This window comes from Schistocerca nitens, chromosome 3, assembly GCF_023898315.1.
Source record: "Schistocerca nitens isolate TAMUIC-IGC-003100 chromosome 3, iqSchNite1.1, whole genome shotgun sequence".
NCBI classification, from domain to species: domain Eukaryota; kingdom Metazoa; phylum Arthropoda; class Insecta; order Orthoptera; family Acrididae; genus Schistocerca; species Schistocerca nitens.
In genome coordinates, this window is record NC_064616.1 from 292,828,949 (window position 1) to 292,856,106 (window position 27,158).

General features: G+C 37.7%; 1 protein-coding gene and 1 long non-coding RNA gene across 2 annotated transcripts in view; one reads left to right on the forward strand and one right to left on the reverse strand.

Moving 5' to 3' along the window:
- LOC126248261 (uncharacterized) overlaps positions 1–17,504 on the forward strand; it is a 37,734-nt gene extending 20,230 nt beyond the window's left edge. The window contains exon 6 of the mRNA XM_049949112.1: positions 16,756–17,504. Coding sequence (XP_049805069.1) covers positions 16,756–16,937 — 182 coding nt within the window. The 3' untranslated portion in view covers positions 16,938–17,504. The remainder of the gene's footprint in view (positions 1–16,755) is intronic.
- LOC126248271 (uncharacterized) overlaps positions 1–27,158 on the reverse strand; it is a 313,391-nt gene that overhangs the window by 232,106 nt on the left and 54,127 nt on the right. The window lies entirely within an intron of this gene.

The following is a 27,158-nucleotide window of genomic DNA, read 5'->3' on the forward strand; positions in this document are numbered from 1 at the left end:
ACACTATGGTTCTCATTCCACATTAGGTTATTGATTTTTTTTTTTCATGCTTCTGGAAATATCTACTTTTGGTCTTAAGGAAGTAGTAACGAACAACTTCCACAAAATCTGATATGAAAACAATGCAGAACTCCCATAGTGCTAGCAAGTGTTCAAAGTGAGGGTGATGGCTTCAGTGGCAAAATACCGGAATCATAATCAGAACGGTCTCAGTTTGTATCCCAGTTAGGATGCCTAATTTACACCTTATGTGGTTTCCTCAGGTAGGGTTACAACAAAGTTTGTCCAGAGGTTTGCCATTACAGCCATTTTTTGCTGAATGCTGGGTAATTTCCATGATACTGATGCTGCATTAATTAGTTAATTTTAGTAATCATGATGTTGGATATCTTCACATTTGTTTCTGCTCAACAGTTTCATTTTATGCCTTTACTCTGAACAACCGTTGGTCAATATATTTCCTCTTCTATGTTAGAAGAGAAGTATCATCAACATACCTGAAATCATTTATGTTCCATTCTCCAAGTTTCATTCCTTTGTCTGTCATATTGAAGCCTGTTCATCACCTGAGTGAGTACTGTATAGTATACAGCAATGTCATACCTAGCCAGGTGCAGTGCAGGGCAGCTGCACCTGGTGTGAAGGAGCTCCATAATTTTGGAAGTATAACTATTATGTGTGGCCAATGAGATGTTTTCTGATTGTTCTATAGATGTTTTTTTTAATGCAAGTTATTGTCTCCCTTAATATGATCTCCAAAAATAGCTGGACCTATGAACATATCACTAATCATTACAGACACTACATTGATACATAAAAGTAACCCTGAAATTATTTTCCACTGGACCATGTGGATTGTAATGCAACCATGAATGGTTATTAAGTGTGTTATTGATTCCATCCTGTTCAAAGGTGGCTTCAGCATGATTATTATTTATCCAGTGACAAAATTCAAGCCACAAAGCACAGTTTCTGATGTAAAGATGTTGCTTCCACTTAAGGTGAAGGGGGTACAAACTTCCTCTCCTTCTAAGTACTTCACTATCAAAAGGGTGTTAAACTGTACACTTCCCTTTACAAGTTTTCTGTACGTAATGCTCATCATACATTTGGTTGCAAGTTATCAAGATATGTAGAAAGTTTCTGCATGCTAGTTATAGGACTAACTTAAACAGTCGTAATAATATTCATACACATATTGTTACAAAGTCTTTTGTGATGGAGTTCTTAAATAAAAAGTTCTTGGTTTACTTGCTACATCAGTTTCAGGTAAAGTACTAAGCGTTTGATGACTGCCTCCAAAATCTTCACCAGGGGCTAAGTTTTCTATGCTATTTCTGTGTAGGTAGAAACACAGTTTATGATAACTTGAACTGACGGTAACATAGAGACTGACAGAACAAAACAAAAAGCAGACAGTTCTGGAGATGAATCACAGTAGAGATCACGAAGTGAACTAACAACCATCACAAGTCCAGAGCATAGCTAAGTTATCTAAAGCATATACAACCATCCAAGGAGAAAAATCCAATTGCAAATGTAAATCAGGTAAGGTCGAAGCTCTGCAATTCAGTCGTGTGTAACTAAGACTTAAGTGACTGGTGAGAGTTTGGCTGCAATTGCTGGGCTGTAGTATATTGGTAAACACTCATCAGGGGGTGGTGCCACCCCACATGCTTGCCACTGCAGCCACACCCTCTGCAGCCGCAAGTAGCATCTGTCACATGGAACCTGAGTATCTGTGATGACAGGCTAGACAGGGAATCCAAATCACCCTCAGATAATAAATCTCTCCCCACTTTAATCGGCATATAGGACCGAAAGTGGCCCAGCTTCTGCCAACTTTGCCGTGGGAAGGGAGAGAGAAATGTACAAATGCCTGTCAATGACACCTTCAGAGGGTCATTATCGTGTTTGGCTGGGGTGGTAGATGGTGCCATCTGTGAGAGTCCTGGCTGATCAACAGAGTCTGGGGAGCAGCTTAGGCCACCAAATTAAGTTGTCATCATTAGTTTGCACATCTGCATGTTGGAGGTCCTGACCATCTGTTCAGTTTCTGAATTGAATATGGGATAGAAAGGAATGGTGGTCAGGTGCTCACTCCCATTGTAATGAAAAAAATCCTGAGGGACATTGTCAGAAACTAAAGTGGAAGGGAACTCTGTATCACAGATATAACGCCCAGCGCATGGATGGTAGTTGCTGTTGTAATTTAGCCATCCATGTGACATATGGAAAGCTAGAGAGGGCATCAACAACAAGCAACTACATCACTCCCCCTAATGGACCAGCAAAATCAACATGTGCCCTATGCCAGGACCAGTCAGGCTGTAGCCAAGGGTTGAACCTCTGCTTTGGGGCAGACTGGTTGTTGGCGCAGACATGGCACTTCTGTGTAGTGCATTCATTGATGGCATCAATCTCAGGCCAATACACATGATGCCACGCTATTTCCTTCCTTTTGCACGTTCCCCAATGTGCAATGTGGAGGAGTTGCACTATGCGTGGGCGGAGCATGAGAGGAACGAACACTTGGCATTCAGTATCATCCATACCCAACAACATAACCCCCTTGATAACATTAAGCATGTGCCATAAGGAAAAATGTGTGTATCATTCCAGATCAGCATCCTTAGGCAAATGCTCTGGCCAACTCCACCGTACAGCAGACACCACCTTGCAGAGAAACAGATCACAGACAGTCTCTGGTGCTACTTTGTACACCATAATTGGAAATCCATCGACGGTGTGTTGCTGGTTTGTGTTTAGGGCAAAACAAAGGGCCTCATGCCTACCAAATTCAGCATATGAGCCACATGTCAACCAGGAAAGTGCGTCCACGTTAGAGTGCTGCATGGTGGACCGATAATGGATCTCGTAGGTAACCCAGACCCCAATCTGATGCATCAGCAGCAAGTGTCAAATGGATGCCATGATGGAATATAGCTAAAAGCTAAACAAGGTGCCAGCCTAAGGCACTATTGAAGTTGCATAAAAGCTTTCTGGAATGCCTCTTACCACACTTATTTAATACCTTCTATACACAATTGAATGAGCAAATGGGAAATGTGGGTCACATTTGGAATAAAATTGGTGTAATAATTTACTATGTCAAGGAACGACTGTAGTTCTTTGAGGTTCTTAGAAGCCAGTAAGTCAGTGATTGTTGCCACATGATTCTGCATCGGAGTGAGCCCATCTTGACTTAATATATGACCCAAGTACTTGACACTCAGCACAAAGAAACTACATTTGTCAAGCCAACAGCACAGATCGTGGGCTTGGAGCCACTCAAGCAACATCCGTAGAATTCACAGGTGCTGCTCTCACATAGCCCCAGTAAGTAACACAAGTCTAAATAATTAACACAGTTGGGGATACCATGGATGAGTTGCACAAAATTTCTTTGAAATATCACGGGAGCACTTGCGACCCCAAATGGCAACTAAAAACTGTTTTGTCTGATTATGTACAGGTAACTGAAAGTAGACATTGGCAAGAACTGTCTTTGAAAAATATTGGCCCCACAGTCAATTTAGCCAACCATTCCTCCTGTCGAGGAAGTGGATACAAATTGACAATTGCTTGAGCATTAATGATAGACTTAAAATCAACACCAATGCAAAGTGAGCCATTAGGTTTCTGAACCACGACCAAGGATGTAGCCCACTGGCTCAATGATACTGGTAGTAGAACACCCATACTTTGCAACATATCTAGTTATCTAGTTCTGCTTTAACTTGCTCGCACATGGTGAAAGGCACCGGAAGAGCCCTACAGAACTTAGACACGACCCATTGGCTTAAGGAAGTTTGGGCCTGGAACTCTGTTGCACAAACCAATGTTGGTTCAAATGGCTGCTTAAATTGTACACACAACATACCAAGTTCCTTGAATGGGATCGCAGGTGAAACTAAATTAACCTGGTCTTGAATTTGAAAACACAAAATCGTAAAAGCATCTATGCCAAAAACATTAGTCATCATCCAAGAATTTACTATGAACAAGGTTAGTTGCTGAGCAATATTTTTATACTTAGCTTGGTCAACTGTCTGACCCTGCAACAGGATTGACTGGGCATTGTATGTCACCACTTTGCACTTAGGAGAGTGCAGCTATGGAGAGCCAGTGTGCTGGTATGTGTCCTCATTAATCAGAAAAATGTTCACACTTGTGTCCAACTGGAAATCTGCATTGTCCAGTTACAACACAAGACATTGCATTTCACCTGTTGCTGCCACGGGAATCAACAAGATAGCATGGAGCATACTGACGGCAAAAGTTGACAATGCACACCAGCTGAAGCAGACACTCGTGAGGTGCTGCAATTTGCACCATGCAAAACAGATGTTGTCACTAGTAGGGCAGTAAAGTCAGTTGTGCTGCAGTCCACCATATGGACATGATTTGACGGCTTGAATGTAACTTCCTGGCAGATTAAAAGGGTGTGCGCCGGACCAAGACTCGAACTCGGGACTTTTGCCTTACGTGGGCAAGTGCTCTGGAAGTTTCATATCAGCGCACACTTCACTGCAGAGTGAAAATTTCATTCTACCTTGAATGTTTTTGGTGTCTGCCAATGAGGAGGAGGAGGAAAACACCGAATGAGCCTCTGCTCAGTTGAGGACATGCCAGTGGCGGACAAAGAGCTTCCATTTGTGCACATATGCTCAATGAGGCTGAGGAATTGCTAACTTCTGCACTAACTATTGAACCCGTGTTGCTGGACTACTGGAGAAATGGGTGCTCTGTAAATGAGATAATGACCTTGATTGGAAGTCATCAGGTGATCGTGGAGCACATTGCAACTTAAATTACTAACAACATCAACACCTGAGGAATCGTGAATCGTGAAACTGGGCTTGTGCCGACACAGTTTTTTCATGAGCTTTGGCAGTTTTTAACACATCACTCATGTTGGGATCAGAAACTTCTAAAGTTTTCACATGAACATCATGATCTAGAGTGAGATGTATAATAACATCATGGATGAAGGTAAGGAGTCCGCATCCATTACAGGTAAAGTCACACTTGCATACCAAGCATTTTATGTCATCAGCCCATGCTGCATAGGATTGTTTACATTGCTTAACGCATTGGTTGAACTTGAACTTAGACATAATTACTTAAGTTTGGTGTCAGTAATAGTCAGTCAGCAAAACCACGAACATGAGAAAAAGCAAATGATGATTAACCCCTTCAGTCCTGAATTATTTTAAAAATAGAAAAAAAGATTTGCACTTTATGATGTCTATATGGACCTATTTATTGTATATTCGAGCAAAATTTCAATATGTCATACTTGGTTTAAAAAATGAAATGTTGTCCAATAAATTGGACATCGGGTCTCGGAGGTGTTGATAATGTGAAATAAGAAGTCAGTAGTTACAAATTATACAGCAATGTTTATAGTGCAAAACCTTTTCATGGGTGTAATTCTTTTGTAAAATACAGGAATCTATACGTTATATTAATAATTTTAACTACTGGTATTATGATTTACAGAACAGTTAATAAGTTGAACACTTACAGAAGACAGTTTTATTTACATTCATTTTCTATGAAAGGCCACAAAGCAATTTGCATCTATTTTTAGGCAAAGGTGAACATCACATTTTGAACAGATTCTTTTTGATTTCCCTTGACATGGTGTGTTTTTGCATGTACCTCCATCTTTGCGTTGATCTACCACTGGGAGGTTATTAACACCATCGTATTGTACATTTGATTGAGATCATCTCTCTGCTCTGGATCTTTCCTGTTGAGTCTCTTTTCCAGGTTCTTCACTGCCTGGCCTATCTCTTCTTCTCTTTGTGTTTGTCCCTGCTCTCACAAGACTTTCAGCTACACTCATTCGAAAATGCAGTAAGTCGAATACTTTGTTGTCTTGAATTTTTTTCACTGAACAGTGTTTTCGATATTCTAACCAGCTGTTGACCAAAGAAAAATCAACAGCATGCATCAGCATTCTTAGAGTACATTTTCTGGATGTAATAAAGATTCTGTACAGTCCAATCAGCTGATCAAACAAGTCTACTCCATCCATTGATTCATTGTACAATTTAATAACTTCAGGGCGCTTGATTTTTAACGTATGATCTTGAGGTTTTGTCCCATCGTTCAACAGTGTCTTCTTTACCTATTCCAACAAAATTTGAACCCAATACCACAGTTCTGTTATCAAGCCACTTTGCCAGGACTACATTATTGTCTCTACTGACAATCTGGTTAGAAAATCCTCTCTCCTTCTTTCTGATATCTTAGTCATTTATCAACATAGGAGAAGAAAACCTGTTTACACGAACTGTTCCAGCAGCAAAAAATTTTCTTTGTTTATATACTTGAAGAAGACAATAAGAAGAGAAGTAATTGTCAAAATATAGCTTGTGTCCTTCACTTTTTATTCTGTCACACAAATGGAGAACAACAGACGCTCCTAAACTGAATAGTTTCTTGTTCTGTTCATCAATCTCAGTCGCACTACCCTGATATATTAGGAAGCCATAAGCAACACCAGATCTTCCAGCCAAAACAAATATTTTAACGGCTTGCCTTTCACATACTGCTTGATTGAAAGCTGACCTTTGAATGGAACCATCTGTTCATCAGTACATAAATATTCTTCAAGGGAGAGCTCTAAACATCTTCCTCTGAAAACATTATACAAAGGTTGAACTTTATACCATTTGCCACTTGAGTTTGCAGGGCGTTCCAAATTGTTGACAATATGCAGAGCATTTCACAACTGGAAAAACCTATCTCTAGTCATAGAATCTAAGAATAAACATATTCCAACAAACTTGTCCCAGTAAAATCTCACTCGAGGAAATTTCAAATTTCCTATCGCTATATGCAGGCCAATGAGTGCTTTTATTTCATCTGGGTTAGTTGGTTTGAAATTTGTATAACCAGACTGTAATGCATATATATTTGTGTTGCTCGAAAACATTTCCCATTCTTGCTCAATTACATATTTCATAAAGTAACAGACAGGTTCTTCTTCAATTTCTTGATCAATATAGCACTGATTCTCAAAATGAATAGGAGGAAGTGACCAAGGGTGAGATCTATACTTTATTTCTTCTTTCCTAGTGTGATAGTCATATTCTGGTTCACTATTACATACAATCCCTGCAGGTGCAGATAGCTCATGTGGCTCTTCATCACCTTCTAGGCCATTATGAACTGACGCTACCTCCACTGCATCTTCTGTGAATTCAAATTGTGTCACCAACAAATCATCTTTCACTGTCATTTTCTCACTTCCTATCATTGGAGTTGTGGAAACAGCACCTGGAATATTTTCAAGATGGTCTTTGTCATTGGAAATCTTGATTTCGATATCAGAAACATCTCCTGCTGTTAAGAGGTCCAGGATCTCCTTGAGGTGGTCTGGATTTGTTGTGTCATATACCTTCCTGTGATCTACAAACAAAAACCGAGTTTTAGCAAACTATCATGTATGTTACAGATGAAAATGTCATTAAATACAAAGCTAATCACTGGATACCACAGATAAAATAATTTATTAGCTAATATATTATGCTATGAATCCAAAGAGAAATGCAACATTAATTGAAAGAACATTATAAGACAGTAGTAGATTGAAAACAACCATAATATCAATGCCTTCACTGCAGCTTATTGGGAAAAAAATATTACTGCCGAATCCTGATGTCCAGAATTTTGGAAGATGTAATTTAGTGTCATAATAGCTCAGTTATGTGCATAACCTTACATCTCTTATGTTACACGCAATCTCTACAGATGGCTCTTACCCAATATATATTTTTTTGAGCACCTGAAGATGTGTATATTGCAGCATTTAACACGTAAATAAGCCTTATCTGGAGTATTTCGCAACGGGTCCATCATCTTGATTGTTTTTCGATGTAGTACACAGTTCCAGCAACAGAGGGCAGCAAGATGCATGGTTCTTAATGTGAGAGATGTCCAGTAAACAGGCAACAGGGTTTCAATGGTGAATGAAATTGTTTACTGTTATAAAATATGTATAAAAGTCAGTGTCCAATATATTGGACGCCAGGTCTGAAAGTGTTAAATCGAGACCCTAAGCTTTCGACAGGCATTGATATACATCAACGGAGACAGTTGAAAATGTGTGCCCTGACAGGGACTCGAACCCACGATCTCCTGCTTACATGGCAGATGCTCTATCCATCTGAGCCACCGAGGGTACAGAGAATAGGATGACTGCAGGGATTTATCCCTTGCATGCTCCCCGTGAGACCCACATTCCCAACTTAATGTCCATACACTACATTCGTAGTGCCCTTGCCCATTACACTCATTACTCGCGGCAGACAATCTTACCAAGTCCCGTAAGAGTTCGGGCAATGCGTGTGCATCCAGCACAGAAGAAGAAGGTAAATGGCCGGTTAGCCTTAAATATATGAAGATGGTATCTGTTCTTTTGGACATGTCCGAAAGACATGGCTGGTTAACCTTAAATATATGAAGATGGTATCTGTTCTTTCGGACATGGCACACATTTTCAACTGTCCCCATTGATGTATATCAACACCTGTCAACAGCTTAGGGTCTTGATCTAATTATCATTTCATTCTAAGAGTGTTGCATGGTCACCAATTTGTGGGTAATTTTTGCAGTGCTTCGTATGGTTTACCACTAGAAGACAGCAAGAACACACACTGACACGTGGGGTCAGTTATTTGACTTGCCTTGCAGTGAAGAACAAAATGATGTAAATAAATTACTACATTTATGCTGTCAGTTGAAAGCTTGTAAAAAAAAGTTTTGATCTGGAATGACTCGTATAAAAAAGTGGTGATGGTATTCTTCAACAGCAACAGGAGCAGCACCAGCAGCAACACTGCCATCATATAGACCATAAAACATATGCCATATATACATATTCTGCATCAGTGAAAATTACCATATTTTTTGTAATTATTTGCACAATCAAATAATTACCTGATGCTGCACTCCAGTATACTCTCTCTTATAGTGTTGTAACAAACAAGAGTCAGCATCAAAACCAATACTTGGTTTAGTGGCAGCGAAGGTATGAGTGCATAGATGGAGTAAAAGAGGACAGATATGTTAGATAGGAACTAGTGAAAAAGCCTGTGTACCTAACAATTTCAGCATTTAATGACTGATAGTTTAGTCTTCATCACAAATTTTATTTTCCTTAGACATGATGTGTTTCTCTATAATGTGTCATGTCAAAGGAAAACAAAATTAAAACCTTGATAAGTTTTTTGTATTTATCATTGAATGCTGAACAGAATATTGTTGCCTACCTCTGGAAGGAATTTTTATATTACACCATTAAGAACATGACATGCGTCTTTCATGGAAACAATTCAGACTAAAACATGTCTATTTTAATCTTTTTTCCCCAAAATGCTTGTTTCCATCAGGGACAGCATGTGTTTCTGGAGTTAGTGCACTCAAAAGAAAGGCTATTATTTGCCAGTATATTCAGGTATAGGGACACAGGAGACAGACAGACCCATCGAGAACCCATTCTGACCTTGAGCTGATTGTTGCCAGTAATGATTAGCAGTCTGTCCAGCACCTGGGGTGTTACTCAGTAGGAGACTAGTAGCTATACAAGGTGATTCCATAATGATGTCACAAACTTTCAGGGATGATGGAGATGGTTAAATGTGCCAATTTGAGGTAAGAGACTGAGTCGAAAGTTATAAGCAGAAAACATTCTGGTACCTCTGACAGTGTACCTCTTCTCCTGCAAGCTCTTTGCTTTCCATTTTTTGGAAGGAGGTAATATGTACAAAAAAAAGTCCAATAAATGTAGGTAGGCTCTAAAGTGTGTATGGAAACTTAGGAGCTATGAGAACTTGTTCATCTATTCCACTATGAAAACACATCTCTTCTGCTGAACAAGTGCTGATAGCTGGAAGGTATTCATTTTAGAACCTATATTTACTGGACATTATTCTTTGGTTTGGTCCATACTACCCCCTCCCAAAATATAGCAAAGCAAAGAGCTTGCAGTAGAAGAAGTCCACTGTCAGAGGTAACAGAATAATATTCGGTTATAAGTTTCGACCAGGTCATTTCCAGACTAGGGCCCCTTATCTCAAATTGAAAACCCCTCTTCATCATCCCTGAAAGCTTGTAACATGATCAAGGAATCATATTATCTGTATATGTGTGTCACACCTGACTGCAGGTATGTCAGTTCCCCACATGTTAATGAGAGAGGGTGTTTTTTTTTCCATTTATGCTTTAAGAAAGGATTTATCATCACTATTCCATGGAGAAAAATTTTGTTTAGGTATTTCAGTATTTTAAACATAGCTGCGCAACAGCAACAGTTCCACGTAATAAGATTAAAAAACAGCCGACCAGTTGCAAAGGATAAAGTAATCTTTACCTAGGTTTCGATAGATTTAAATCTATCTTCTTCAGAAGACGGCCTGAGGACAATGAACATCGTAATTTATATTAAAGGTATGAAACATAAGTCAAGAATAGAGTTTAACATATATTAGGAGAATCTTGTATTACAAAATATGAGAAGGCTTCCTGGTACTTACAGTATTACATTAACATGGAGTGGTATGTCGTTGTCGTATTTACAAACATCTGCATAACTCCATTAGTCCAAATAAAATATAGCCCTGAGAATAGGGTTTGTCAGACAAATAAAAATAAGTACATGGAAGTTGGAGAGCGCATAAGCGACTGAGTAAAATCGGCCAGCGTAGTAGCATTGCAGCCAAGGCAGGTGGCGCTCAGGTCACGAACTATGTGCCGATTGGCGTACTGAAGCAACATGTAAAATATCAATATTAATTGTGTCCTTAGATAGAGTGACAATAAAAAATAAAAGGAAAGCATATAACACTCCCGTTATGACATTATGGGAGCCTTAGGAACAATAAAGTAGATACATACATCAAAAAGGCAGGTGGCGCTTACGCCGTGAGTCACATGCAGTGCCATATACAGCCAGAATATGAAAGTTATATTACCATATTAGTGAAGCACATAGAACGTATATAACTCGAAACTTTAAGAATAATCAGTAATGGCTCTTAAGAGATAAATTACGAAGCCTGGTCAACAATCCAGTTAATATACATTCTCAGGGAGCCAAGGTATTAGAATAAGAGAAAATTACATGAGGGCCGATGTAGTGGCAGCCATACATCGTGAGAAAACCACATTACATAAAAGGCAGTGAGCTTAAAGATTTGAAAGTGCATTATAGCTTCCTGAGGAAATAGACTACTGAGGTTACCAACATTAATGTTATATATTAAACAGTGTGGGTTTAAAGCCTTCGAAAAATTGTCTACAGGCAAGGTTCAACTGATCGTTCAGTATATTGCCGTCTTTGAGCTCTAGATGTTTAAAAATAAATAACTCTTCCCATAGATCTAGTTTCCGTCCTTTGACTTGTCTGTGTAGGATAACCGTGTCTTCTAACTGTTTAGGCGTATGGCCGGCTATCAAGAGGTGTTCAGCAAAAGTAGAGTTGTGAATATTTGCTCCTTTTTTACCTAATAGATGTTCTTTATATCGTGTTTTCACAGCTCTGCCTGTTTGACCAATATAGTATGAGGGGCAGTTATTACAGGTTAGTTTGTAAATACCTGAGTTAGAAAACCAATCGCTGGCAATCTCTACTGACTGTACAAGTTTTCTTTTTAAACTGTTATCTGTAGAGAAGGAGACGTTACAGTTATATTTTTTATTTAGAAGACGTTTAATCCTATATGATATGTTACCCAAGAAAGGGATGGAAATAATTTTTTTTAGTTTCTGTGGTATCTGTGGGGAGGTTATTGCTCAAAGTCGAACAATTTTGGGAAATTTTCTTATTGAACAGGTAATCGATCATATTCTGGTTGTACCCATTATTAACAGCGATTGCTTTGATGACATTCAATTCCTTTTGTTGATCAGCAGGCGATAAAGGAGTGGTTACCATTCGGTGAATGGCGGAATGAAAAAACGCCAGTTTATGAGATTTTGGATGAGTTGAGTCAGCAGGAATGACATTATCTGAATATGTTTCTTTGTGGAAGATATTGAAATGGAAGGTATTATCTTGTATAGAAATTGTTAAATCGAGAAAATTAAGTTCACGTTTATCATTTTGAAGTTCTTTTGTGAAGGAAATTTTTTCATGTAAACTGTTGAAAGTATTGAAGAGCTGCTCTAACTCATGATCAGTGCCATCAAAAGCAATGAAAATGTCGTCAACATAACGTGCATAATAGCGGATTTTTTGGCGTAATTCTGAACTTGAATTGAAGAATGTTGTTTCCAGGGCGTTAATGAAGACCTCTGCTAGAATACCGGCGAGGGGGCTACCCATTGCTAGACCATCTGGCTGTACGTACATTTTCCCGTTAAATGTGAAATAATTATATTTTAAAATGACCTTAAGCAAACCAATGAGTTCCGCAATCTGAGTTTCACTTAGTTTTTTATGCTTAAGCAGATTCTCTTTTACAAGGTCTATGGTTTCATCATCCGGGACATTTGTATAAAGGCTGACGATGTCGAAGGACACCAGTCTAGTGTCAGGTGTACATCTTACAGATTGAATATTGTTAATTAATTCCTTACTGTTTTTTACAGAAAAGTTATTTTCAAATGTGAAAGCATCTTTAATTTTAAAATGGAGGCGCCTCACAAGAGTGTGATGTGGACTGCCTATACCATTCACTACAGGGCGGATTGGGTGATTTTGTTTGTGCAGTTTAAACTGACTTCTGAGCACGGGTGGTTTCAGGTTCATATTTATAAGCCCTTTCTTTTGAAACTTATTGAACAGGCTGAAAGAATTAGTTAAAGTACGCCGGATTTCATTTTTCAGTTCAGCAGTAGGATCTACAGTAACCTCAGTGATGTCGTTTTCCTCAAAAAACTTTACAGTCTTCTCTATATATTCATTTTTATAAGCCACGACAGCGGTGTTCCCTTTGTCACTCTTAGTGACTAAGGCGTCGTGCTCTCTAAGTTTATGATTAATGCTTTTTACTATACTATATTTGCCCGACTGCCTATTAGGAAATAATTTAATTTCTTTTTCTATTATGTTATTACATTCGTAGGCACATTTGACTTGCTCCGTTTTCTCTAATTTCAGAGATTCTAAACCGATTTTTAGATCTACGATGAGATTACAGATAACTGGAAACTTGTCGAGTTTAGCAGGCAAGTTATATTTAAGGCCTTTACACAACAAGTCATTCTCAGCCTGCGTAAAAGTAATATTGGTTTTATTTAGTACTCTTTCGTAAAATAGGTGCTTGACACTATTGTCTGCTGTATTAACAATTTTACTTGTGGTCCTATTACTAAACTTCAAAAGCTTTCTTTCATGTCTAGCCTTAATTTCTCCTTTACGGTTAAAGAGCCATTCATTAATACTATTCCACAGGTGGTCAATTTGAAAATTACAAAGATCTTTAAAGGCTTTAGTTAAAAAGAGGTGTATACAGTAGGCTTCACTATTAAGAACATCTTTTTTCTTGTACAAATTAACTGTGCTGTCCGAAATGACTAAATGCACTAACTTCTTTTTAATAGAAGGCACTCTGTTACACTGTTTAAAGTTTACGTACGCCTTCACATAATCAGGGATAATGTGTTTATCTAGGCACTGTTGATTAAAGTCAATAGCCATACCTGCTTTCACAATTTTTAATTTGATGTCCATATACCTGGATGCAGCTTTTGATTTATTAGGTAAAAAAGGAGCGAATATTCACAACTCTACTTTTGCTGAACACCTCTTGATAGCCGGCCATACGCCTAAACAATTAGAAGACACGGTTATCCTACACAGACAAGTCAAAGGACGGAAACTAGATCTATGGGAAGAGTTATTTATTTTTAAACATCTAGAGCTCAAAGACGGCAATATACTGAACGATCAGTTGAACCTTGCCTGTAGACAATTTTTCGAAGGCTTTAAACCCACACTGTTTAATATATAACATTAATGTTGGTAACCTCAGTAGTCTATTTCCTCAGGAAGCTATAATGCACTTTCAAATCTTTAAGCTCACTGCCTTTTATGTAATGTGGTTTTCTCACGATGTATGGCTGCCACTACATCGGCCCTCATGTAATTTTCTCTTATTCTAATACCTTGGCTCCCTGAGAATGTATATTAACTGGATTGTTGACCAGGCTTCGTAATTTATCTCTTAAGAGCCATTACTGATTATTCTTAAAGTTTCGAGTTATATATGTTCTATGTGCTTCACTAATATGGTAATATAACTTTCATATTCTGGCTGTACATGGCACTGCATGTGACTCACGGCGTAAGCGCCACCTGCCTTTTTGATGTATGTATCTACTTTATTGTTCCTAAGGCTCCCATAATGTCATAACGGGAGTGTTATATGCTTTCCTTTTATTTTTTATTGTCACTCTATCTAAGGACGCAATTAATATTGATATTTTACATGTTGCTTCAGTACGCCAATCGGCACATAGTTCGCGACCTGAGCGCCACCTGCCCTGGCTGCAGTGCTACTACGCTGGCCGATTTTACTCAGTCGCTTATGCGCTCTCCGACTTCCATGTACTTATTTTTATTTGTCTGACAAACCCTATTCTCAGGGCTATATTTTATTTGGACTAATGGAGTTATGTAGATGTTTGTAAATACGACAATGACATACCACTCCATGTTAATGTAATACTGTAAGTACCAGGAAGCCTTCTCATATTTTGTAATACAAGATTCTCCTAATATATGTTAAACTCTATTCTTGACTTATGTTTCATACCTTTAATATAAATTACGATTTTCATTGTCCTCAGGCCGTCTTCTGAAGAAGATAGATTTAAATCTATCGAAACCTAGGTAAAGATTACTTTATCCTTTGCAACTGGTCGGCTGTTTTTTAATCTTATTGTTATGTATTTGTTGTCAGAACATAAACAGAAGGAAGCTAACATTCTCACAAATTAGAGCTCATTACTGAACTGGAACATTTAGAATTCCTTTGTTAGTGGAAACAGGCACACAGAAACTGGAGAAAAGAGTAGGTGAAGGTTCTGGAGGAAAGGAAAATTAATCCATCTACATACCAACAGTAGCAGAAAAGGGAAAATGTGTGGCAAGAGTCTAAAGGTCAATATGTTTTGTTGCTTTTTCTTTAAAATTAATTATTACATTGTGAATGGTATTCTGTACCGCTCACCAGAGTAATGAAGTTTATGGAAATCCCAATGTTTCAGTCAATACTTATTTCCTTCAATAATTTCCTTATTTGTCCTCTTCCTCTTCTTGTCTCAGTACTGAAACTCATATGATGAAGTTGCTGAACTCATTAGCAACAGAGGTATTTATTGAAGCAGCTGTGGGCACCCTGTCCTTGTCAGCATTAAGTTTTGCTCTTAAAAGATTCTGCTTGTTGTATTTGTTATAGAGATTAATGAAATACACAATTGACTAGCTAACCATTAAACTGTTAAATCATAGTCTAGGTCATCTACTTAGCACAACTATATTTCTGCTTACTTACAATGGGGCACCTAAAAGAAACTGAACATTTTTTAAAGCACACATCTTTAATCCCCTTAGTACTCTCCACTTGCATTAATACACTTGTGTAATCTTTTATTCTATTTTTCAAAACATTATTTACGTTCAACTTTTGTGATGAATTACATCATCTCTGTTGTTTTTTTCGTCACCTCAGCAGCATTAGCAAAATGCTTTCCGTTCATGTCTCTTTTAACATGACAAGCTTTCTTGGAGTGAGGCAAACTTGAAGTCCTCCACTTACGTGATTGTTGCTTTGATTCAGGATCGTAAGCATAGCATCAAGTTTTGTCACCTGTGATAAGTTTTGAAAAAAAGTTCGGATCATTTTGGGACTCTTCTTTCAAAGTGCAGCATACTCCAATGCAACCTTGTTTTTGTTCAGCAGTCAGCAGTCATTGCACGAATTTGGCAGCCACCCTTTTCATTTCCAAATCTTCTGTCACAATTCACTGCACTGAGCTCAAAGTCACTCCCAACAGCTCCAGAATTTCCTCAGTGGTCTGCCATCGATCTGCGTTGATGATTGCATGAATGTTTTCAACATTTTCATGTGTTAAAGCTGTGGAAGGGCAACCACAACAAGATTTTTCATCAGTTGACATTTCACCATTTTTGAAATGGGAAAACCACTTGAACATTTGAGCTTTCCCCTTAGCATTGTCCTTATATGCCGTTTTTAACATTTCAAGGATTTCTGTTCCACTTTCTCTGAGCAGAATTTCACTGCTGCATGCTTGTCACAAAAATCAGCCATTACACGAACGACAATCATAGAAAACATTTGTCATTGTAAACTCCGCCAAAACTAGTCCTGGCCTTCTCCAGTGACAGCACTAGGTTTACTGACTCTGGAATGTTTGCGCTATGTGCTCCTAGCAGCAAAATGTAGTACTACAAAAACTCTGTCCACCAAAAAATCAGTTTGTTTTCTTTTAGGTGTGAGCTAACATAGATAATTGTATTAATTCTATCAGTTATCTAGTTGTTGCCATTTGTAATTACTATACACAGTTACCCAAATTTGTTTTTTACCAGACAGCTAGAAACTTGAAAGAATATGTGCTGTTTTACAATGGCACCGATCTTTAATATGGTATTACATAATTTCATGTCATACATAAGATTATACTGTATCTTTGATGAATACAAAATGTATGCATCCTATTATTTTCATTTCTCAATGTGTGAAATATTTTGATATCTAATTTCTGTTTCAGAAATTTTAACGTACTTGGCCCAGACATATCCATTGGAATCTCTATGCCAAATGTTACCTGCTGGAACAGAGTATCAGTATGCTAGTTTTATCCACATGGGCCAACAAGTAACACATGCCAATCACATCAGATCACTTATAATGATTACTGGCCGACAGCTGTTAGGAACTCTGAAGTTATGAACTTTTATGTACCTTCCAGCATTTTCTTTCCCACTATTGTATTTATTATTTAAGTTTGCAATATGATATTTACATTTCAGGTATTTAACTGAAAATACCGTCTAGTGGCAGGGCTAGTGCATTATAAGGCTGTGAAATTATGCCTGTATTAGTTGTAAAACAGTGTATGAATAAGTTTATAAACAGTTTACAATCATTATAGCAATTGTGGCATCATATTGGACTGCCACATCTATACAACATAATATATAAGCCAAGGACCTTCCACCATTGTGTTCCTTTTTTATTCTATTGACTGCAAGATTTTGCACCACTATTAGTATTTTAAAAGCAACATATCACTTTTTGGTATTTCTTAAAAATTTTACAGTACTCAAAAGTTATTACATGTATGGTAAATGAACTGTAACTGGTAGAATTATATTTTATAAAGAAGCCCACTGTGAGCTCAGACATAGCAGGAGCTATTCTTGATCACTTGATAACATAAAGCCATTTTCAAATCCAAAGAGCTTTTTAAGCAGTATGTAGAGTGCAGCAATCACAGAAAATGCCTTTGTGGACATGAGCTACAGTTTGCTATTATTATTATTGTTAAGTTTCTTGCCTTAGAAAAAAATGGAGGATGCCTGTGAAATAATTTACAGATGTCTAAAACAAAGTAATGAATGATACTTTTTCTGTTGTTAAATTAGGTGATGAGAAATGTGGTAGTTAGTGTTATAAATATGTACGATGATTACTGAGCATCATGTGCTCTGATGGGTGGTGAAAGTGAATATAAAACACACTGAATTCATAGTCATATTATACCATCCACATCTGAACTAGACAGCAAAAGACTTCCGTAGAAAATAGTTGCACAATGCACAATTGTTGTCAGTGAATAACTTCTGAGCTATAAAAAACAGTAATAAATTGGACAATACTGGAAAGTAGCTTCTCTCTCTCTCTCTCTCTCTCTTTCTCTTTCTCAATATTGATTATGTTAACACTTATCTAATAAATTCCAGCAATGAAACATGAACACCATTATGTTTCCCTCATTCCCAGTAAATCATGCACTTGGGTTGTTTGGGCATTGAAGTATATCTTGAGTGTTGATTTTAGACCAATGTGAGAGGTACATAACTGTGTACCATTTAAAGTAGCTTGGAATCAGCACCCAAAATATGTTTCAGTGTAGTCAGACTGACAAGATAGATTTAATGATTTACTGGAAATTAGTGAAACATAAGGCTGCTGAAGTTTCGTCTACTCTATCTAACTTACTGCTATCTGTTAAAATGTTCTGGACATTTAAAGACTACAGTGGGTATAATTTTTAATATGATGCTACTTAAATATGCAGTACATTTGTTTGCATCTGAGGTTTCCCTTTTGAATAACTTGTCACTTTAGTTGGCACCTAAAGTTGTGTGCCCTCATAGTCACTTGTATTATTGGACTCTAAGATGTTCCTAAATCATAGCTACTCATTGAAAAAATAAAGTCATCATAATAAAAAAAAAAAAAATTGGCCCTTTCTTCCTTTGTCACACGATTTCAATTCTTATCTATTTTTTTCAGTTACCAGAAACTGTAATCTGTGTTCTGTGTTGGGAGGGACTGTTGAAACTAAACTTTCCATAAACTAAACTTTCATGGAAAATTAAAATTGTAATCTGAATTAGTAAATTAAACCAGGTTGCTAACATCCGCTTGCAATAAGCCCAACTGAATCAATAAACTAATGACATTACCACTTACCAAAAAACCATCAGTGCCAGAAGTCTTGCACACAAGTGAACTTAAAGGCTAATTTTTATATCTGCTTCCAGTACATGTGTCTTTGCACTGCAATGCTTCATGAAGAGTGCCATAGCTGATGTTCTGTTTTATAATAGTTGATGGCTGGTTTCCCAGTGATGATGTCTTCTTTTATTATTTTTTGCATTTTCTTTCATTGGATGATGTTGCTTCTAAAAGTGTTTTAAGCAGTTATTATTAACTGAATTGGAAGAGTGGGATAGTGGTGCTCATTGTGGTTAATTATGTTTGGAAAACCCAAAGAATATTTAAGATGAACTTTAAAGAAATGGGGAAGCTGTTAAAAACATATTATAGCTGAAATGTACAGAAAAAGTTGTGTATGATGATTCTTCTCCTTCCTGTTTTTGTTTGAGTATGTGACAGCCTCTGCAGAGTACCTGTTTTGAATGCTGCACTGTTTGCACAAATTAACTGAAAGATGGTCTTAAGAATCTATTGTGAAGATTGGTACTGTTTCTCAGAATTAGAATTTAAAATGATGAGAAAAAATGGAATGAACTTGCCCATTACTTCTAGAGCAATATTCCATTGAAATATGCATCTCAAAAACAAAAATAATTTTTAATGTTGAAGGTTTTGATGTTGGTGTATTGTAGATTCATAAAAATTATGAGAAAATTCATACTTTTGCAGTTTGTGAGCTTCTCTCCACTGCTAAATTTAAAGGAAAAAAAGCATCTTTTGGAGATGAGATACACGTTGGTACATTAACTGGAATTAACTGAACATACAGTGATAACAACAGAAATCCTTAGCACAGAAAGCTTTTGTTTACATTTTGTGCGGCCTCATACTTTTTGTAGTTACGGGTATATCAGTAACAGTTCTATATAAATGAATTACGACTGGTAAGCAGTGATCTTAAATGCAGGTTGTAATTACAGAGCAAAGTCTTCCTGCTGGCTAAGAAGGAAATTAAGTTTTTGACATCATAACAGTGAATTGCACCTCTTTATAACCTGAGAGTATTTTTGCTGTGATGTGACTGCATAGTAAACTTTCCTAAGTTTTATGGAAATGATGTATGATGAATGTCTGCTGTTTTCCATGATATGCCAGTAGTTAGTTAATGTATTCAGTAACAGTTCTCTTTAACTGTTAAAAGCCTTTCAGTCTAGTGCCTTTACAAGAGTTTTAACTATACTGTACAAAATATTTCTGTTCATTGCACTTCAGATTCTGGCTTTTATTTATGATGTAAAGTCTGTAGTAATATACATGTGTTTCATTTGAGGTTGTTAATTTAGTTATTTACAAGGGCTAAAGTTTGAAATAAGGAAACTATGTCAATAATTTGGGTTCAGACCATAAATGAGAAAAGTTATAATTTTGTTATAGTTTGTTTTTGTGCACCAACTCTGCAGTATGTAGAACTGTGTTAGTTTACTGTAAATTATATCACTGTACATCTTGTACTGTGCATATCTCATGTTATAGTATTTGTTTCATTTGTGTACTAGTCTTCCACGTTAAATAAAATAATTTATTAATATAGGTTATATTGATTCCAACTCCTTAAACCTCACTTTCATTTGCATATTATTTTGGTGTGTGACAGTGCTCTCTACATCTGCATTTAAAGACATATTTTTCAAAGGTGTGTCATGTGTCTGATTTCTCAAACATCCGTAACACAGTTTTGTGTTTAATATTCGCTGTTGCCAAAATATATTATAGATTTTTTTATGGCTAATGTAGCTCCATTTGTATTTTTATTTATAATAATTATGAGAGTTGCTCTGTAGCTCCACAAGCAAAAAGTAATCAATAACCTATAGATTCAGAATTTAGTGTGACTTTGATCTCTAGAAGTACGTTTTGCATGTGAAAATTACTGGTTACATCATGATTCTACTAACATTGTACCATACTTCTTCAGTAACTGTCTTTATGAGCTGATTCTCACAACGGAAACTTCCCATCGCAACCCCCTCAGATTTAGTAGTAAAATGGCCCAGTGGATATTCCTTCAAAAACTGAACACATATCAAGCATGGAAACAGGAAGAAAGTGTACTGACATGTGAAAAAATAAGCAAAATAGAAATGGTGAATGGCCCAAGTGAGTTCCAAGAAGCGCGGAGTCATGGTTGCGTGATCACAGTGTTCGACTGCAAAGCTGGAGATCTGTGTTTTAATCTCTCCTCATACCCATTTTTTTTCCCCATAAATTTATGAATTGTCTGTCTGGTCATTGACGTGTCTGTTCTCTTCTGTGATCTTGGAAACTGTCATGCTATACATAGGTCACAGAATATGAGTCATGTGGTAAGAATACATGATCGTCGCAAGTAAATGTGATGAATAGTGAGAGCAGGCAGATGCTGCATGGACCTCTCGCAGAAATGAAATAAACAGGTGTGAACTATGTTACAACAAAGGAGTTCAAGAGTTAAAATTTCTGAAACGAAACGCAAGAGTCACAACTTGGGACCTGCATAGAACAAAGAGGAGGTACGTACGTCTGAGGGTCCCTGCCTTACACCTCGCTGTTGCAAATGGATGTTACACCATGACACTGACAGAAATTTGAATTCACCAAACAGGCACATCAATGACTGGACAGACAGTTCATAATTTTGTGGAAAAGAAAAGAAAAAAAAGAAGAGAGAGGAAAAAAGGGGGAGGCAGAGAGAGACTTTATCACAGATCTCCCCCTTCGCAGTACATCATGACCACATAACCATGACATCATTGTTAGTCAAATGCACTTGATGTTGCACATCTTGAGCTTGGACCATTAGCTGTTTCTATTTTGCTTCTTTTTTCACATTTCAGTATACCTTCTTCCTCTTTTTATGCTTGATATGTGTTCCGTTCTTGATGGGCTTTCAACTGGACAATGTCACCACTAATCTGAGGGGGTTGTGATGGGGAGTTTCCCTTGTTAGGTCAATTCAAATGGTCAATGTACCTGCCTTTGCTTTTTTATTTTTTTTTGAGAAGTTATTACTTTGCGTCTTTGATGATAGGGTTTGAAATTGAAGTTCACCCTGCAGTTTTCAGTTCAAGGAGTTCCTTTCATGTTGTTTTGATGTTAACATGGTTCACAAGTGTTAAATTCAATTCTGCAGTTACATTTGCAGCCGCCATCCTCTTATTTTTTGCCACAATCCTCTTTGATCAGTGTCTGTCATGATCAGTCAAAACATACTTTTGACCATGTTGTAACTTAGTCTATGATGTTTTTGTTTTCTCTGCATGTAGTATAAATATTCAGAATGGTGCCTCTTGAAACACCTAACACTTTGGCTACTTGGGTTATGTAAGCACTCGTCATATGAACACCGACAATTTACCCATATTTGAGTCCACTTAGTGCTGACATAGTGCGCTCATGATTACCTCGAACACTATTCTGACCACGACTGACACTTGTAACATATTGAGAACATTGAACAGCTGCCATTCATGGTCAACTGGCTGACTGCCTTGGACAGGCTGAATATTTTTATGATAAGGGTGGTATATAAAGATTGGCATAATAATAGTTTGTAATCTTGATAATTACATTTAGCTGTCATGTTCAAAATTTTGCTAATTTATGCAGGCTTAATTCACTAATGAAGATTGTGATCTGGTTCAGAAAAATTGTGGCAACAAAAGTATGTCAGATCCTAGAATCTAACAAGCATAATGGCTAAAATGGCAAAAGTAATTTTGGGTGTGACCAATCTATACTACTGTACTATATAAAGACAACTTGTTTGACGTTGTTACTAAATTCTTGAAAATTTTGTGGATTTACTTCAATTTTTTACACCACACACTAATGACCATCCAGATGAACACAGGCTATAAATTTTAAATATGTATATTACATAAATATACTGCATATTTAATATATAAATGGGAAACATTGTTACCATATATATTTAAAAAATTAGCTTTTCTTCAGGTGTGGAATGGCTAGCAATGCACTTATTTCTGGGTTCTTACTTCATGTATGTATTGCCTGTTGTCCTACCACTTAGCAAAACGAGAATGGCTCCATCTAAGCTACTTATTTGGTTTTCATTGGCCCACATAGGTAATAATTTCCTGAAAATAAATAAATAAATAAAATAAAATAAAATAAAAGAAAAAGCAGAGGCAGGTACATTAACCATTTGAATTGACCTAACAAGGGAAACACCCCATCACAACCCCCTCTGATTCAGTGGTAACACGGTCCAGTGGAAAGCCCGTCAAAAACTGAAGACAGGTCAAGCATAAAAAGAGAATGAAGGTGCACTGAACTGTAAAAAAAGAAGCAAAATAGCAACAGTGAATGCTCCAAGCGTAAGGTGTGCAACATTGAGTGAGTTGCAAGAACCACAGCATCATGGTTGCATGGTAACAGTGTTGGACAGCAAAGCTCGAGATCCGTAATCAAATCTCCTTCATGCCCATTTCTCCCCCCCCCCCCCCCCCCCTCATAAATTTATGAACTCTCCAACTGGTCATTGACATGTCTGTTCTCCTTCTGTGGTCTTGGCAACTGTCATGCTATATGTTGGTCACAGAATATGAGTCACGTGGTAAGAATCTACTATTGTCGCTACATGTGGTACTTGTGTAGAGGTAAGGGAGGTATATATGTCTGAGGGTCCCTCCGTTACACCTCGCTGTTGCAAATGGATGTTACACCATACCATGACACAGACACAAATTTGAATTCAGCGAACAGACACATCAATGACAAGTTGGACAGTTCATAATTTTGTGGAAAAAAAAAAAAAAAAGGGCGGGAGGGAGATGTGAGCATGGATCTCCAGCTTTGCAGTCCAACACTGTGACCAAGCAGCCATGACACCCGACCTACCCATAAATAAGTTCAGTATCAAAGTATTATATGTCATCTGAGCTGTTTACCCATGATCTAAAATAAAGCATTGTCAAAAACTAAAATAATGGAAAACTCCCATGTCTGAGTTAAATCTGAGTGTCAATATTAAAGTAGACTGCCAAACCAATACCACACAATAGGTATTGGGTAAATTGCAAACAGAAACCAATAGAAGACATTGTTATTAAATACTACAAAGTAAGTTATGTTAATACCAATTTGAAATACAGGGTGTATATAATTAAAGTTAAACTTTCAAACCGCTGTAGAAATAACACCACTGGTCAGAAGGCATCAAATTGCAACAGAATATTATTGGAGAATGGTGAAAACGTATGGCAGAAGAAAAATAAATAGTTACAAAATGTAGCAATAGATGGCGCTGTAAGCATCATAATTTAATAGTGGTCAACTACAAATGACAAATGAATCATACAACAATGCCTAAGGTGTACATTTGAAGTTACACAAACTGTACTACTCAGTGTGCATGGGTGTACAGGTGTGATACTGTTAGTTACGTAAGCCCATCCACCATGGCAAGGTCATATCACATTGGATGCGAAAAATCAGTTTTTAATTGTCTTGATGCCAAAAATGGCATAAAAAGCATCAATCAAAATCAAATCAGATTATTGATTTCCGTGTGACTGGTGCAAAAGATGTTCAATATGCTGTCCACCATTTTCTGCAAATCGTTGAAATCGAGAAACAGCATGTTCCACAACTGATCAAAGTGTTTCCGGGGTCACATTCAGAATGTGATGTGCAGTGCATGCCTTCAATGCATCTAAGTTTGCAATCAGAACACTGAACACAACATTTTTCAGATAGTCCCACTGCCAGAAGTCACATGAATTAAGATCAGATGATCAGGATGGCCAGGCTGTACAGAAATGGCGGCTGCAAATTATAGCATTTCCAAAATGGCGCTTCAGCAGCTGCTTAACTGTATTTGCAGTGCATGGAGATGTGTCATCTTGCATAAAAGTGATCCCATCCATGCTGTTGGAGAGCTGGAATGATGTGGTTGTGCAAGAAACTCCCATAGCACTTACCAGTGACGGTACAGGTAACAGGACCAGACTTTGAAAAAATATGGCCATAAACCTGCACCACACAGTGACCTTTTCAGGATGAAGTGGTACTGGTTGATTTGCGTGTGGATTTTCCATTGCCCATATTCGACAATTCTGTGCATTGACATACCCTGTCAGATGTAAGTGGACTTTGTCTGTCCACAATATCTTCCATGGCCAATCATTGTCCACTTCCATGCTAGCAAGAAATTCTGAAGTGAAGATCTCTCTTGCTTGCAGGTCAACAGGAAGCAACTCGTGCACATGGGTGATTTTGAATGGATAGCAAAGAAGGATGATTCGTAGGATTTTACGCACCATGCTCACTGGTATGTCCAATCTTCGAGCAATTCTCTATGCACTACACGTTTGCTCATCACCACTCGTCTCCTCCTGCATTGCTGTGGCCACTGCTTCCATTGACGTTGAACCAATTTGTTTCGTCCCTCTACCAGGTTGCACACCAAAAGAACCCGTCTTTTCGAATTTCCGAATCATTTTCTCCAGACCCACAGCAGTCATCGGACCAACGCCTTTTTTCAAACCCTACTGTGTCTGGAACTTCTGCAGAGCAACGTGTATAGTCATCATTCTTGTAATACAGCCTTACAAGCAGAGTGCGATGTTGCAGTGAGACAGTCGTGGCAAACGTTACAGTTGCATAAGGAGGAAAAGCTTTGTACCCGGCATGTTTATGCCAATTTCAATGGGTCGTGCACATGACAGGTGTTTTCATTTACATGTTCTGACACATACAGCATGATCTACTGATCAATTTTCACACAATTTTTTTTTCTTCTGCCATAACGTTTTCCCTCTTCTCTGATAATATTCTGCTGCAATTTGATGTCATTCTGACCAGTGGTGTTATTTCTACAGTGTTTCGAAAGTTTAACTTTAATTATAATCACCCTGTACATTGAATTTACACAACTCAGTAATTAATGTAGGCAGGCTGGCATAAAAGAGAATGCACTAATCAAACCCAATAATTAGAATAGTGTAATGTGCGCCAAGTTACATGAAATAAGAACCCAGAAATAAGTGCATTTCCAGCCATTCTATACCTGAAGGAAAGCTAATTTTTTTAAAATATTTAGTAACAATGTTTTCCATATATATATATATATATATATATATATATATATATATATATATATATATATATATATATATATATATATATATATATATATATATATGTGCGGATGGATGTGTGTGTGTGTGGGGGGGGGGGGGGGGGGCGCGCGAGTGTATACCCGTCCTTTTTCCCCCCTAAGGTAAGTCTTTCCGCTCCCGGGATTGGAATGACTCCTTACCCTCTCCCTTAAAACCCACATCCTTTCGTCTTTCCCTCTCCTTACCTCTTTCCTGACGATGCAACCGTTGGTTGCGAAAGCTAGAATTTCGTGTGTATGTTTGTGTTTGTTTGTGTTTCTATCGACCTGCCAGCACTTTCGTTCGGTAAGTCACATCATCTTTGTTTTTAGATATATTTTTCCCACGTGGAATGTTTCCCTCTATTATATATTCCCCCCAGGGAACGTCTCACACCAGACGAGTGCTTGCGTGGTAGAGTAATGGTGGTGTACGCATACGTGGAGAACTTTTTGCACAGCAATGGCCAACATAGTGTAGCTGAGGCAGAATAAGGGGAACCAGCCCACATTCACCGAGGCAGATGGAAAACTGCCTAAAAACCATCCACAGACTGGCCAGCTCACCAGACCTCGACACAAGTCCTCCGGGTGGATTCGGGCCAGAGACCAGGTTCTCCTTCCCACTCCAGAAAGCCATGTGTTAGACTGCTCAGCTAACTGGGCAGGCCATAGTATAGATTGGTCACACCCAAAATTACTTTTGCCATTTTAGCCATTATGCTTGCTAGATTACAGGATTTGACTACTTTTGTTGCTACTCTTTTTCTGAACCAGATAACAATCTTCATTAGTGAATTAAGTTTGTGATTAAGACTACATAAATTAGCAAAATTTTGAACATGACAGCTTTACAAATTTTCTAAACAGCTGTCTCTTAGTTAAAGCAAATGATTCCTGGAATTTGTAAGTCATCTACATTATTAAATTTTTGCCCTACATTTTTATAAACTAAATGTAATTATCAAGATTACAGACTATTATTTTGCCAGTCTTTATATACCACCCCTACTATAAAAATATTCAGGCCTTGCAAGGCAATTAGCCAGTTGGCTATGAATGGCAGCTATTCAGTGTCTTGAATATTTATACTACATACAGGGAAAACTGAAAAACATCATACACTAACAAGGGAACCTCCCCATCGCACCCCTCCTCAGATTTAGTTATAAGTTGGCACAGTGGATAGGTTTGACAAACTAAACACAGATCAATTGAGAAAACAGGAAGAAGTTGTGTGGAACTATGAAAAAATAAGCAAAATATACAAACTGAGTAGTCCATGTGCAAGATATGCAACATCAAGGATAGTGTGAGCTCAGGAGCGCCGTGGTCCCGTGGTTAGC